Source organism: Numida meleagris, chromosome 5 (assembly GCF_002078875.1).
Source record: "Numida meleagris isolate 19003 breed g44 Domestic line chromosome 5, NumMel1.0, whole genome shotgun sequence".
Lineage (NCBI taxonomy): Eukaryota > Metazoa > Chordata > Aves > Galliformes > Numididae > Numida > Numida meleagris.
This window is the reverse complement of record NC_034413.1, coordinates 49,582,905-49,598,509: the sequence shown is the minus strand read 5'-3', so window position 1 is coordinate 49,598,509 and position 15,605 is coordinate 49,582,905. Positions and strand designations below refer to the sequence as shown.

Sequence of the window (15,605 nt, the reverse complement as noted above, 5' to 3'; positions counted from 1 at the left end):
AAAAAAAGTAACATAGTGAGCCTTTATTTCAGCGACATATATTAAGATGGAGAACTGCCTTCCAATGGTTGACAATCAAGAAGAAAGGGTAAATTAAAATACCAAAGATACAATGAAACATTTATGGTCCTTCATCTTTTTCTCTCGCTTGTCTCTTGAGCAGTGCTTGGTGTTCTGTTAGTCAAAGTACAACTTATTAAGCACATGAAAATACTTTCTGGTGGCAGCAGTGATCTTCAAGTAACTCACTTCCAGTAATCTAAACTTCATCTTAAAAAAGTATGGGCAACTGCACTAACATCTACAATATTATATAAAGATGATTTTACTTTGTCATCAGTTACTGTTGCAGTTTTAAGGCATAGCTTTTGTTTGGGCAATAAACTACAAGATTAATGAACTACCAAGTGCTGCCCTTCCACAGCCCAGGTAACTCACTAGTACCTGTTCTGCTAAGTCACCCACAGCTTCCATCACAACCACTTCCATGATGCAAAGAAGTTGCAGTTAGCAAGACAAGTTGTAAAGCAGTCATCAAGCACCTGTTTGTTGGTCAGACAGACACGAGGATGTCACACCAGGAGATGTGATCAGGGTAGGTTTTGCAACAGCCCAGATCCCCTTTGCAGTCCTTGCCACAGCCTCCAGATGTACTTTGCATACAGGAGACCAATACTGATATCCACCACGGGAGCTTCTCAGACAGCTCAACAGACAGCTACAACACAGACCTGCTACAGACAAGGAAAGGCCACCAAGTTTCCCTATGGTTATCTCAAGCAGAAAAGGGCAAAGCATATCACAAAAACAGCTCTGGAGTGCTGGCAGCATTGAAAAAGCAAGACCACGATTTCCCCCACCCTCTACCCCTTGCAAGGCAGAATTTGGCATGAACACATAATTATTGGTTCCTAGTAGTGCTATGGTCAAGCATGCACTGCTTTTGCCGCTTTTGCCGAGGGCACCTGAAGAAGTTCGAAGAGGATTTCTTACCTTTATATCCATCCTTCTGAGACTATTCACAGTCTTGACTGCGAATCCTCTACTTCATTAGAAAACACAAGAAAGCTTCCACACTATAAGCAAAGTCTAATGTTTTTCCCATCTTCTCTAGTTTCTTCCTCAGCTGTCACTGTGGTATGACTTCCCCATGGTTGTTCTTGCTAAAGAGGCCACCAAGCCTGTGTTGATGTGTAGTTCCAACAGCTGGTGATGGCACCACGATATTTTTCTTCTGTGCACCTATCACTGAAGCTCTTCATCATTTTTAAGATTTTATTTTCCACTTTCTCTGACAGCCTAATGCATAATACGTACCTCCATGACATACTGCTAATTATGATTTCTGCTTTTGATATAAAAGTAAAACTTTAATCTGCATGCATTTTAGTTTACTGTTATATTTTCAGAAAGAATTAAAAACTTAAATCCTTACCTTAAATTTATCAACTTCTGCCTTTGAACATGTTGCGTGATAAGATAAAACCTGCCCCAGAAAAAAAGTTAAAAAACACTTTTGTAGAATCGACAAGAAATAATAGGGCTCTGTACCGCAGTCTAATCAATATTTTAAAAACAAATTTAATTAATATGTACACATGATAATTCAGTTCTGAATATCAACATATAACTATTAATTGCAGCTTTTCAGGTGGCTTTTACGTTTTAGGTAATTTTATAGGGAAACATGGATAGTAAGTAATTTAATATTAAAAGTGCTCCTACATCGTTATCCTGGAGTTCTGCAATTAAAATAGAAATAATTTAATGTAAAAATAACTGTATATTTATAGACATTAAATAATGCCTTTTGCTACACTGTAGAGCTTTAATGCCTCTGCTAATGGCACATCACTACATGCAAATTAGCACACCTCTATGCTACTCCTGACATTTTCTTCATTTCTGCCTTGGAGAAGAAAGCATCAAATATAATGCATAAAGCATTGTATAGCTAGTGTAATAACCTAGAAGTATGCATATATTTACATGGCACACATTATATACTTATATGAAACTACTAGCATTGAACAATCACTCCAGAGGGTACAAAAGCCATCCTGGGCATGGTATGAGGCACTAATCCACAGGAGAGCTTGCAAAGACAGAGTACTTCTACCAAGGATCTTCTCACCCCACAGCAACAACTAGTCTGCTCGTATAATAAAGCCTTGATATAGACTTCTAATTTTAAAATTGCTTTCATGTATGAATGTTTCTGCTACTCATACAAATAGCCAAACACTCTTTCAAATGCCCTTGGCTTGCAATACCTTGTAGCAATAAATCCAGGATGTATTTACTCATACCAGTTTTGAAGGTGTTGACTTTTACAGTAACAGGAAACCCCTGCTATATGAAAGAATAAACTACAAATGCCAATTTACTTGTTCTGTCCCATGTTTTACTTTCCGTAACTATATACCATATCCTTCCTCAAAAAGTTTATATTTTCTTAGAAAAAAAGTCTTCTGCTATGACAGATGACACTTAATACCAAAGTTCTTGTCAAGCTTCTCTTTTACCTGCATTCATACCCCTGTAGATGTTTACTGTCCTTTCTAATATTCATTATTCTCATTTTTTCAACCATACACATTTTTAAAATCCTTAAAGTCAAACTCTCCTCAGCATTTATTTACTTCTTGGCTTTCTATTTATTAGTCAGTCTTGTAAGAATTCTATCTCTGTCTGGGTAAGAATCTTTAAATAGTAAAAATCAATTTAATTTATTTTATATAAGTGTCATCGTGAAATGTCATTCACTGTCACCCAGCTAAATGCATATGTACTAGTAAAGTATTCTATTACTGAGAAATGAACTCACAGCCCTTCAACACTTACTCTTCTTTTGTACAGTATTCTTCTGCTATGCCTTCAATCATTTTACACAAATAAGACTATGAGTTGTTGTTCATTTATAGAGGGAATTACTCTTCCATGAAGCATACAGGCCATTTCTCAAATCTATTATGTATATTCAAGTTATACAGCTATGAGTCTTTTTTAGATCAAAGAAAGTAGCTGTAAGACATTTAAATTTCCTGAATGTCAGTAGTAAATATATTCCTATGTTAACTTCTATATCTATATATCTAAGTGTGATGCCTGCGACTGCTTTTTTTTTTCTTGCCAGGAAAAGTATTCAGTCTAAGCTGTAACATTGCACAAATTACTGTGGTCTATGAGGGTTTGTAGTTACTAATGACTGTGACGTGTAAAGAAGAAGGAATCTTTGCAGCAGGCCAGAAGAGCAAAGGTTTTCACTTCTCCTCCAAAATCAACACATAAATACGAATAATCAAAATGCTACTAGTGCTTAGAATGTTTTCTAAAAGACTTAACATGTTTACATGCTTTATGGGATTGATTCCTGATACACTGACAAGTATCTTCAGCCCTAAAGGAAAGGAGAAAAAAAAAATACTATCTTCTTAGCAGTCCAGTTTGGTTTGATTTTTGTTTTAACATAGAAACATTCCTACGTCATTCACACTAATGCTGGTGTTTTGGTTCTTAGCACAATGGTGAGTATTGTGTAAATCTGAAGGAGTTCCACAGTTACAAGTGTGCCCACATCACGGATGTCTAGATCACTTTCTTTTTATGAGATGTGAAATTTACTATAATACTAAAATCATACAAAGCTACTCTTTCATTGAAGGAATGTTTTAAAAATTATGAGTCTAGCATAATGCTTTCCAAAAGATATTAGATTTCATTAAAACCTCGCTCAGTTATTGATTCAGTAGGTATAATGTAAATCTCTAAAGCTATCCTAAAAGTTCAAAGCTTTGTCCTCACCGACTTTTTTCACTTAATGTTTCAAATTTCCAGAATGTACTAGAGAATAGAACCTCATTGTTGAATCAGCTTATATGAGCTATTGTTTTTTGAAATATTCTGCATTCTAGAGTCTGTTTTACTGGAACAGTTAAGTTTCGCTCTTCATGAATGGGGGTAAAAACACAAGAAAAGAAATTCTTTCAAAGGTAGTTGAGGAAGACAAACATCTTTTTATCCATTTAACTGCTCTATCTGAATGTTATGTAGACAGGCAGTGTGCTGGAACACCATAACGTGTTTGCTCTGATCTACAACAGCAGAGCTCCTACTGATCACTTTTTCCTGCTCACAGTATTGTTCATTCATAACACTAGAAGAGAAAAACAACAGGTGATGTAAAAACAGCAAGTTTTAAGAAATGTCCAGTTACTGATGGAGAACAAAAAATGCGCATTCCTGGACCTACATCTGCAAGAAACTAGCTCATCATCACTGTCCCCTCTTAAAGTGAAAACAAACAACAACAACAAATCACAAATCCAAACAAAACAATTGGGGACATCAAATGGGATAACTGGTTTCAAAATTATTTAAAGCTGTGTATGAGCTCCACAGCTAAGTGTATTCTGAAGTTTCCCTTCAGTATTTCTGTAAAACAGTGCTCTAAGGTGCAGAAGTAGATAAGAAAATGATGCTAAGTACAATAAATTCAGAAGCAGTAGCTTTCGGTACACGTAACACTTATGAATCACAAAGAAGTGTCATTAAGAAGTACACATACATCAAGAGCCACAGACTGTTTTGCCCAGGATTTCTTCACTTGGTCATACATAATTGTGTTGTTGATGCCCAGACCACAAAAAATAACAAAGGCCTAGAATGAGAGAGAGGTGGGAGGAAGGAGAAAGAAAATCAATTACCACTTTATTATAATACAAACATAAAGATGAATGCTGGCTTAACAACTGAAAAGGAATTGCCTAGAAGAGTTAGGAATAATTATGTTCATACAAGTTACCTTGAGAATGAATGTAAGTCACTGGCCTCGATTATGAGAATGATCAGATGCAAGAACTATTTCAGACAGGAGGCAGCCTTATTGAGGGCTTCTGAGAACTAACCACAAATACAGGCAACATATTCTTCCCACCTGCCTTAAGTAGACTGAAGGAGTATCACCCAGAAATATCAAATCCTGCTGAAAAAGTGTGTTACTGCTACAAGATTGAAGTCTCTTACCTCAAACAGACGCTGGTCAGCATCATCAAAGGCCTTTCCATCAAGTCTGTTCAACACTTGAGCTACCCCTTTAGGAAGAGTTAATATAAATTATAATCTTCAATCACTAAATTAATAATGCAGAATACTTTATTCAACGGTAACATTTAAAATACATTTTTCAAACTGGAAAGCAAAATTGCAAATATTTGTCAAGAAAAACAATAAGCAGACATGAATATGTGGAGATCTGACTGTTTTGATAGCAGGACTGCTTATTGCTTTCAGCTGTTAGTCTTTGCTCTGTACGCATAACACTGAGGAGCTAAACAAAGTGACTCCCGATGCTTTTCAGAAAAGGTTAAATATCTCTTTGGGAAAGGATTTCACAAACGGAGTAATTTAAGCTGTCCCAGCAATCTGAAGTAAGTTACTTACATAATTTACCAAAACTGTACCTTCATTCCTAAATATCAGCTAATTTAACAACAGCTGGGTATGTAAGACCCTTTTTTTCTCCTTCTCATGACTAGTCCACAAATTTATTGAGCAACAAAAGAAATAATTCCTTAAACCACCTGGAAGCATTCAAAGCTCTTGGCTCTAGCTGAATGGAGTTCTACTGCAACAAACCATTTCTATTTCATTTAGTTAAGCTTACCCTTAGACAAACACTATGAACTATCAGCTTCTGCGGGTTGAGTTTCCCTTCTACTTCTCTCAGGTAATGTGCACTTCACAATAAACAATGAGCCATATATTTAAAAGGCTCACTTCCCACAGCGTCTCTACTGATTAAGCTCAAAGATCCTGATCCTGCATAGCACTGAGTACCTTCAAAGCAATCCTGATTCCAGCTCTCACCAACAGCCACAACTTACAGGGATGTGAGTTTTACAGGTATAAATTGATATAGCTTTGACTTGAATTCTTCTGTGGAAAGCTGAGGAGGAAACCGGCACTTTTATAAATATTATTCCTTTTTCAGCCAAAAGCCAGTAAGAACACAGGATCAACTGCAGGTGCATCATTATTGGGAAGCACCCTATCAAACAGGCAATAAAACCCTGTCACATCCTGATCCAGCACACACTACTGCCACAGGCAACCCTGACAGCTGCCTCAGTATCTCCTGTAAGTCACCCCTAGCTGTGTATTTCATCATTAAAGAGGGAAACTGTCTGGCAGGACTGCAGAAACAGTTGCATGAGTTATATACAAAAAAAAGTATCAAAGCACAACAAAGTTTTTTCACTAATAGTGTTAGCATTTCAGTTTTCATCGTGTTAGTTTTCAAGTTTCAATACAATATGTAACTTAACAATGACACAATGGGAAAGCTGAAAAAGTCCATACAGTATCCAAGTCAAAACATCCCTTCTTGGATACTTAGCATGCATCCTAGGTACCGTAACTTCTTAACAATATTCAGCTGGGAAAAAGAAGAAAAGGAACAGAATTAAAAAGCAGAATTCAATTTACATTAGCACAAAAATGGTGCTGCTATGAGGAAGTTCTTACCAATTATTTGGTGGTTGCTATTCCATATAGGAACACAGAGAACAGACCTTATGTGAAAGCCAGAGATCTGGTCAGCCTAAAACATAGAAATGAGAGCTTCCATTATGCTCCTTTTTTACTACACTTGACTGTCTTTAGAAATAACTGATTGCAACAAGCGAATTTAAGAATAAAACTTTCACATGAACCCATCAACAGAAAGTAATCGCTGCCCTTTGTATCAAGTTATTTTTTTTTTCTATATATAAATTGGACAGCACTTCAAATGGACTAACTGTAAACCAAATACAAGATGAATGAATTATTCAGGACATAACATATTGAAAGTACAACTGCAAACATAGCAAGGATTGGCGTGCTTTATTTCAGCATATCTCTTTGGCAAAGAATAGACCCCAGGCATTAATTGTACTTCTAGAAATTCTGAATAAATTAGCATTAACACAGTTTTTTTCAGACATTTTTACAGCTGACTCCTCTTAGTATTATTCTTTTTTGACTAAGTCTTCCAGTGTGGGCACTAGTATTCATAATGACACACGTAATAAAACTGGAACCAAGGAAACTCTTGCATGAAACACTTCCAAACACACTTATTGTAGTGTTATGGTTTCGTAAGCTTTTGCTGACCAAGACTATCCACTGATTAATGTGCAGCCAAACTGCTGGCCAAGTTCCCCACGGCAATACTGTTTCACTAGACAGAATGCAGTGAAGACTTCGCCCTTTCCTATGCCTTTAACATTTATTCGGGTGCTATGTGTGTACATATGCATACGTGTAAATCACACACATTTTTTATCTTCCTAGCTGTTTCTGGAACTAATACCTTAGGATACATGCCAAACATCAATTAGGAGTGATCTTCATCTTGGAGAAATAACTAGTCCAACGTGTACATTTGTTTTGTGCAAACTATCACATTAAGAGGGTAGCTGGCTAAGTTAGATCACAAACAACAATTGTCTCTTTATATAATGGTTCTGTTTACACTCCATGAGCACAATCCCAGTCACTCTGACAGCTAGCAATGGCATTGCTAACACCAACAGCAGAATTTTCAGCAATGAAAATCAATTTGCCTAAATCTCAAAGCACTTGACAGTGGAAGGTATTGCTTAATTATAAACTAAAGAAGAATTACCAATAGGCCAGTAACTGCCTGTAGTCATACGCTAATTCAGTGATGTGTTTGCTGTATAAAGTCACATCAATTCCAGCAGGCTTGAACAAGGACATACTGGACAGAAAATAATTCAAAACTAATACACTCATTTTACAGTACCTTGAACGTAACTACAAAACTGTATTATATTAATTGCAATGCCAAAAATACAATGTTATGTTCACATTTTTAAAAATCTTACTTCAGCATCAAAGCGAGGATCCTGATAGGCATCACTGATATTCACTGGGAGACCCGTGGAAGCTACAAGTTCAGCAATGCTGTTATTTATTAGCCAGTCAGAGTAAGATGGTGATTTCTCCACACCTTCTTTGAAACTATCAGAAGATACAGCAAGAGAAGGAAAGAATACAGTCAACATTGCTTGAAAGTCCAGCACGTCTTACAGGCATATCCATAGGAACTGCAGAACTGTCCACAGTTAATGGTTACTAAGCATTATCTATGGAGCAATAATTTGGTATTTATTGAAAGAGTACATCAAAAATTCTCTCCTTTACACAAATCCTTTAACTAAAAATAGCATTGATCTCCCATGTTACTTAAATAAAACATTTAATAACGAAATCCACTAATATATTGATCAATAACAGGATCGTATTCACATTTCACATATAGTTCTGAAACCAGTACTAAATTTTTCTGTAAAGCTACTTGAAAGCACAGAATTTCAGATTTAAATATTTCAAACTAGGCTAATAACTTCAGTATTTTAATCCATACTTCCAATGATTGTCATATAAAATGCTTTTTGTTTTTAATTTTCATCTGCAGTGCTAGATCAGAGTGGCTGTAGAAGGGATTGTGAAATGAGTCTTGAAATCAATAATTCAAGTGTGTTACAGCAGGTGGATCCTGGTAGACACACAATACATTAATGTTTCCTTTTCTTCTTGACGGACCTTCTGCCACAACTACTAAAGGGCTACGGAGCATAAGATGCAAGAACTGTGAGCTCAACACACCACAATCCACCTCAGCTCGTGCTGGAAACTCAGTGTCTATGCAGACCTCGAAAATCCTCACCCATTCCCTTATCTAATCAGCAGGAAAATTCTTATTGACTTATTGCAAACAAGCTTTTGTGATTGGCAAGCAGTAGCTCTTTGTGTGAATACGTATATCCACACTATCTTAGCTTTGGGAATAAAACTGATCAACACCTGAGACATTACCTAGAAAAAAGTGACAGAACAGCTGTGGAGAAGACCACAATGGCTTGAAACTTCAAAGTAATGGACAAGATGAAGATATATGCACAGTAAAATGCTCAGAAGACTCAATCAAAATGAAAGGATTGATTTCTGTTGGCCACATTAATTTTCTGGAGGCTAATTCAAGTAAGTCATTCATTTGAAAGAAAACTCAATATTCCTAAAAGGCTATAAATAAAGATAATAATAATGATTTACACAAAGAAATCTAAGTGTATCAGCTTTCATTTGGGATAAGAATTTTGAGTGACTGTAATAAATGTTGTACATGCCCTTTGACAGGAGCCTTTACTAAAAGAAAATGTTTTTGAGCTACGTAAGAAAATTTATCTGTATAATGTAAGATTTATTTCAGGACATCAATATACTTGTGAAGTGGGGGAAAAAGACCTTTCAGGATAAGAATCTAATAACATATGCATAGATCCCACTTTATATCTTAAAAATCTGGATGATGCTTTCATTGTAATGTAAGAAGCTTTAAACTGGGGCTGGATTATAACTGTTAAGCATTTTAAACAGCCAATAATTTCAAGTAAAAGAAACAAGCCACGAGGAAGTTTTAAAAGTATGTTCTACTGCATCATTCCCAATCCTTGCAAGTGCTTTAAAACCACCCTCTGAAGAGAGACACTTGAGTTTCACCAGAGGAAATATCAATGTTTAATTCTGATGCAAATCACAGCCAGCTGGCTCCCTCTCCATTCTCAGCAGCTCAGAACAATCATAGTTGCCTCTAAAATTCACAAGCAACAATATCCTTCATCCTGTGGAAAGCCATGAGCTGGACTGCTGGACTAATGCAGACAGCTGCATGCCACTGCCTCCTCTTTTGCCTACATGCAAGCAGAAGCATCACGTGCTAGACAGGCAAGAATGCTCTAAGAGCACAAAGTGGTGCTGCAGGCTCCCCTCACACAGCTGCATTCTTGTGATCTTCCTGAAAGTGATATTCCCTGACAGGGGCAGCCAGAAGCACAGCTACCTTTAATCCTCTCTAAATTCACGTGAACCCTTCCAACTACTAGGACTAGAAGAGTAGAAATACGCCTTAAGAAGCATAAAAACAACACAGGGAATGAGGTGGTGCAGAAGTGAGCACCATTCCTAGGGATGGCAGCAGTGAAACAGCAGTAGCATGGATTTCTGCACTTTCTCTCAGCAACCAGCCCACACTAGCCAAGGTTGCTCACCTTCTCACTGCCTCTGATATTTAAGTTATTGAATAGGAATCTCAGCTACATCACCCACTAAGATGCCTTCTGTGCAGAAAAGACATGGCTCACAGCACCTGCCCCCTGCTCAACTGTACCCAGGACACATCCAAATTGAACTCAAGGCTTCAAAGATTCAGGTAGCTTCCTTTCAAAGTGAGAAAAACTTGCAAAACTATACTTCAAGAATAAAGTAATTGCCATAAAGGACAGTATCTGTGAACTGGATCCTGGTATATGCTGGAATCTGTCAAACTGAACAGATACATTCAAGAGTGGTCTTGCAAGGTATTTCTTTATAATCAAAAGCAAAGAAAAAAAGATGTGAGTGTTAATTATAACGTTCAAGGACTAAACTGGTGAACTTTTACTATGCAGAGATGAAAAAGGCAAAAGAAAAGCTAGTTTATTCTAAAACCAAAGGAGGAAAGGTGATAGAACATAAAATGATATGTTGTCCTTGGGCTTTCTCTCTCCTTCAGATAAAACTTATAACTAGCACCACTCTCAGTCTATAATCTCCTTGGATTTCCACTAAGATTTCAAAATAGTAATATTTATCTCCACTGGAGTCGTGATGAAGAAACTCATCTTGCCGTTTTTTTTTTCTACATGACACTACATTAGTTAGGTCCACAGAACATGGAATGAAAAGGGCAAAACTCACTAGAAGAAATGCTGAAATGCCAAGGGCTCCTGGCATTGTTCTGTATCCTAAATAACCTTTATTTTCCCACTATAGTGCCAACAACTCAAGCTGTGCCTCTGCTAGATCCAAATGTGATGTCATATCTGTCAATTTGAACTTAATCTTTGTAAAACCAATCTCTCCCGCCACTGGATGAAAAATGAAAGAAAAGCAGTCTTTACATTCAAATGCAAAGAAATTTATAAATCTTACTACTAGTTTGCACGTGTTTATTCATGTCTCTGACTAAAATTGAAACAATCTTGAATACGCACAGAGCAGGCTACTACAAATTGTTTTTTGGTAACATGCTAACATAACTATGGTAACAAGAAACAAGCCAGCTTGGTTATCTTGACACCAGTCTACATCGTGTTGACTAATCTGGCTGCTGATCAAGTATGACAGAAACAGGAATAACAACCATACCCCTTGATTCACACCTCTGACCCCTAACAAAAGAAATATATATTCAACCATTTAATTGACCTAGGAAAGTGCAATTGCTACCCTGAAGCTCTTTCTCAAAAGGACTGAGTTATGATTCCCAGATGGATAAACAGATTATTTATTCATATTTAAACTGTAAAGTGATTTTTTTTTTAATCGTTTGCTTTCCTTTCCTATTTTGTCTCAACAGTCCATCTCTCTTCAGTGGTGAGTAGGGCACAAAAGAGATCTAGTTTCTATCTGTCTTTCTGTGTGGACCTGGACTCTGCTGTCAGCTACTAAATTTTGTAATTCCGTTACATCAATCTATGAAAACCCTTAAGAATTAGGCGCTGTCATGATTTGGAGTACAAGGTGCACATATTCACCTTAATGAAGTGGTAACTTCTTACCACGTTGGAGGTAGAGAAGTAAAGCACTAAAGGCAGCAAATTATCCATAAATATATTTCAAAATCCATCTGAAGAGAAATGCATATGTCAAAGCACAAAGTAATCTTCAAGCCTACTAAGTTATGGACAGCAAGATGGACAGAAGGAAAGGCTTACACCATTGTGGCAACCATTTCACATGTGAATTATAATTTAGAATTGGTATCATTTTATTTTGCATTCAATATATACCAACTAATCACTGATTTAGGGTCTGAAAAGATGGGAGAAACCTTTCCACAACAACCCTGAAAATTCATCCACTTATTTGATATTTAGGACTTTTTATGTGAACTTCTGTGTTACCAGTTATTTCATCTTGTAGGCATTAATACAATAATCCCACAAAAAAAGCTCTCTTACTACTTACAATTAGCCCTTTATTAGTGTTTAAATACAGATCCTATTAAGCAAAACACATACATTTGTTTTGACTGGACTCCCACACCAGAGTTACTCACAGGAATGCAATTTTTTCTGTGAGGTTTTTAGGCTTTCCGACTTGACAAGAACAGAAATCAAATCTTACTGGAAACTTTTCAATGCAACTGTAAGAAGGCATTTTGTAAAGGATCAACAAACAATTTAAAACAATTTTGTAATTTTTACTTCAGCACTAACCATGCAAAACAACATTTGTATACTCTCCACAAGTTCAACAATAAAAACTGTCAGTAGTTTTCTGGTTTCTCTTTTGAGATATTGATATAATGTTATATCAGCACGTATAGCAACATTAGTACACATTCATTCAAGCAGTTTTCCATCTGAAGAGGAATCTTGTTCAAGTCAAAACAGCAGGCTGACACTGTTCAAGAAAATCTAAAGTTCCATAACAATATAAAACCAAGATCAAGAAAATTTAAAACTGAAAAATAAAGCAATCCATTACCATAGAAGACATGAGCACCAACCTGTTTTCAGTATCAGCACTGCATTTTGGAGATAGCAGTTCAAAGGATTTTGTAAATTTCACTACCTGTCACATAAGTAAAAGGAATTTAAAATTGTTATTAAAATTACAAGTACATAAGTAAAGACTAATGTAAGCTTGCTGTATTTAAACCGTATTTTTCTCCAATGAACCTACAACAAAAAATTAAATCTATTATTTCCTCAGTGGAGAATTCATGTAAAAACTCACTACGCACCATTCATAAACAAACAATACCAAATCAAATGATAGCTTAAATGAAGCATGAAGAATAAAAATTTTCTCTGCAACAGTATGCTTCCCTTCAAAGGTCTTTGAAACATAAACTACAGAGCTTTACCCAACTGCTTTTTTTTTTAAATGGGAAAGTAAACAGAAATATGTTTTTGCAGTAATTATTGTAACCTCTTTTCCTTGAACTTATGTGTCAACAGTGCACAAACAAAGCATTTTAAGAGTAGTTGATGCAACACAGAACATAGATCATGGTTTTGGATGCTAAAAACCGTCCATCTTCCATTTCAGTTCTGTATTGTAAATGTTTTTCATGTGGTATATGGATAATGTTTTAGATGTGGCTTAGCATTAAGTTAGTCTGTGGAGATCCATTTTGATATTAATGTTAACCCCTTGAAATAGGGAAAATTGGGAAAATAATTGCTTTGTCACTTGTAAAAATTATATAAATGAGCATTAAGATGCTACTCTCCTGTTCCAAATTAATCTAAGTTTTATGATTATTCAGGAAAAAACAAGGGTTGGTTCTTTTTAGGCTTGTCCGAATACCTCAGCTGTCCACTGTTCAGGATTTGGTCTAGATGAATGAGAACTTTGTGCATCGTTTGGAAAAAACCTCCATGTTCAATTGTAGAAAAAGTACTAAGAGCAGAAAAAAAATGAAATGCCATCCACCGTCTGCTACAAACACAATATACTATTGCTCTACAAAAAATAAAAATCATGTTACACCTGCAAACATAGGAATGCAGTAGAACTATATCTTGTAATTAAAAAAAGTAATGTGGAGGGGGTTAGTATGAGAAAAACTAGAAACATTAAAATTATATAGCAGAACATACACATGAAATACAAAGCTCTGCCTTGCTTTCATCAATGTTATCGTAATTTAGGGCATACTCCATGGAAAATACTTAATTTCAATTATTTTAAATGAAATGAGGATGATAGCTTTCCTCTAGGAAATAAATAGGTTTTTTTTTCTGCCATATACACAATCTATCATACCAGATTCTCTAATAATCATTTAGACTCTCACTGTCCCACATCAAATCAATTACAGAGTCAGTGAATCCAAAGAAACCTGGATAGAAAAAGTGCTTCAACTAGTGCTTTAATCCGTAGAAAGGAAGATAGATCGGGCTCAGAACACTGAAAGGAGGCACCAATGTAAAGGTAGACACTTATTTTACTCCTGATTACAACAATCATAACAATGTTTACATTCCTAAAAGAGGCTACCATACCCCACAAATAGCAGTATTTAAAAGAGTCCTGCCAAAGGTTCATGCCAAAATGATGCATGAAATCCAACTTTTGACAGATAGTTTCATACAGCTTACCTGCTCAACTTAAGAGTTCTGCAGTGAAATAGGTATTCCCTGATCAAGTGGACAGAGCAATTGGAAAAACCAAGAATACTTCAGTAATGTCGAAAGTAATGTTTTCAGTTCACCTGCTCAATACAAAAGCTCTCTTCTACAAGAACAAGTATAGTTCTAAAACTGCTCGCAGGCACTGCCCGCTTGATAAGGTATTAGCCTGAAAACATCAGCAAGGTCATAAGTTCCAGGTAAATGTAAACAAAGCTACAGACAGGATTTTTTTTTCCCTTTCTAGTGGCTATGCCATGAAAGAAAGAAGCCAAGCAAATAAATAACTGGTAACAAATTGGGTCCCTAGTTTTTATTGAGCAAATCAAAGAAGTGTTTGCTGTCCTAACTGCTCTGCAGTAAGCACTAATTCCATCACACATGCAATTGCGAACGACAGCTAAACTACTGGGTCACAACATTGATAGATTCTTCAGCAACTTACAGGCCTCACATTAAATGCCTTTAAATGAACAGAAAGAATCATAAAACTACATTCCAGTTTCCCTTCAAACAAGTGGTACTGAATAAAGGTACATCCTGTACGTAACTTGCATTGAAGAACTATATGCTGGAAGAATTCTTGCTATCCAACACTTACATACAATATGAAACAGCTTCTCCACAATAAAAAAAGCTGCTACACTACTCATATATTAACCTTTCAACAGAAGGCGCAGGTATACTTACTGGGGATTCAATATCTTCCAGCAGTAATACTGAACACCGTTCACACTTCAGTAGTGTCTGGGCCCGATGCATAATTTTCTTGACAATTTTCTCTAAGTCAGTCTGTTCTTCGAAGAGGTCATTCACTACTTCCAGTAAAGCCTGTATACAAGGATAAAGAACTCTTTTACTGGTTGCAGAATACATAAATATATGGAGCACTGCAAGGAGTCAGTCTCTGTGGTCTTAATTTTAGTATGAGTAATACATTGAAATCCTCATTCACATGAAGTTCTTAATGATTATGGCAACAGAGTCAGTGGTGTATGGTCAGAGGGGTATCTGGAAGAAGAAATAAGTACACACCTCTATATTCAAAACTGACCACAATTCAACCCCTAGCAATAAAACGGGCATCTTACAAACTATTTCATTTTGGTCCAAAAATGAAACAATGGCTGGAATGCAACACCTCCAAGTAGGCAGTATGGACTGAGTTACTTGATTTGCTATACTGAATTTGCTAGTGCATTTATACCCATTTTATTTCCCACTTTGCATGTTCAAAATTGGAGAGAAAAGATGATATTAATACTTTTATATTCTGACAGCACTGTGATCCCATTTTTACCACTAACAATTTATCTGTGAAATACAAAGATCTAAAATGAAGAGCTCCCTTTC

General features: G+C 36.2%; 1 protein-coding gene across 1 annotated transcript in view; it reads right to left on the bottom strand.

The window, feature by feature from the left end:
* PDE11A (phosphodiesterase 11A) overlaps window positions 1–15,605 on the bottom strand; it is a 129,528-nt gene that overhangs the window by 56,930 nt on the left and 56,993 nt on the right. Inside the window, exons 4-10 of the mRNA XM_021399741.1 lie at window positions 14,943–15,083; window positions 12,623–12,687; window positions 7,893–8,028; window positions 6,526–6,601; window positions 5,026–5,093; window positions 4,568–4,660; window positions 1,436–1,486 (exon numbers count right to left, since the gene is read on the bottom strand). Coding sequence (XP_021255416.1) covers window positions 1,436–1,486; window positions 4,568–4,660; window positions 5,026–5,093; window positions 6,526–6,601; window positions 7,893–8,028; window positions 12,623–12,687; window positions 14,943–15,083 — 630 coding nt within the window. The remainder of the gene's footprint in view (window positions 1–1,435; window positions 1,487–4,567; window positions 4,661–5,025; window positions 5,094–6,525; window positions 6,602–7,892; window positions 8,029–12,622; window positions 12,688–14,942; window positions 15,084–15,605) is intronic.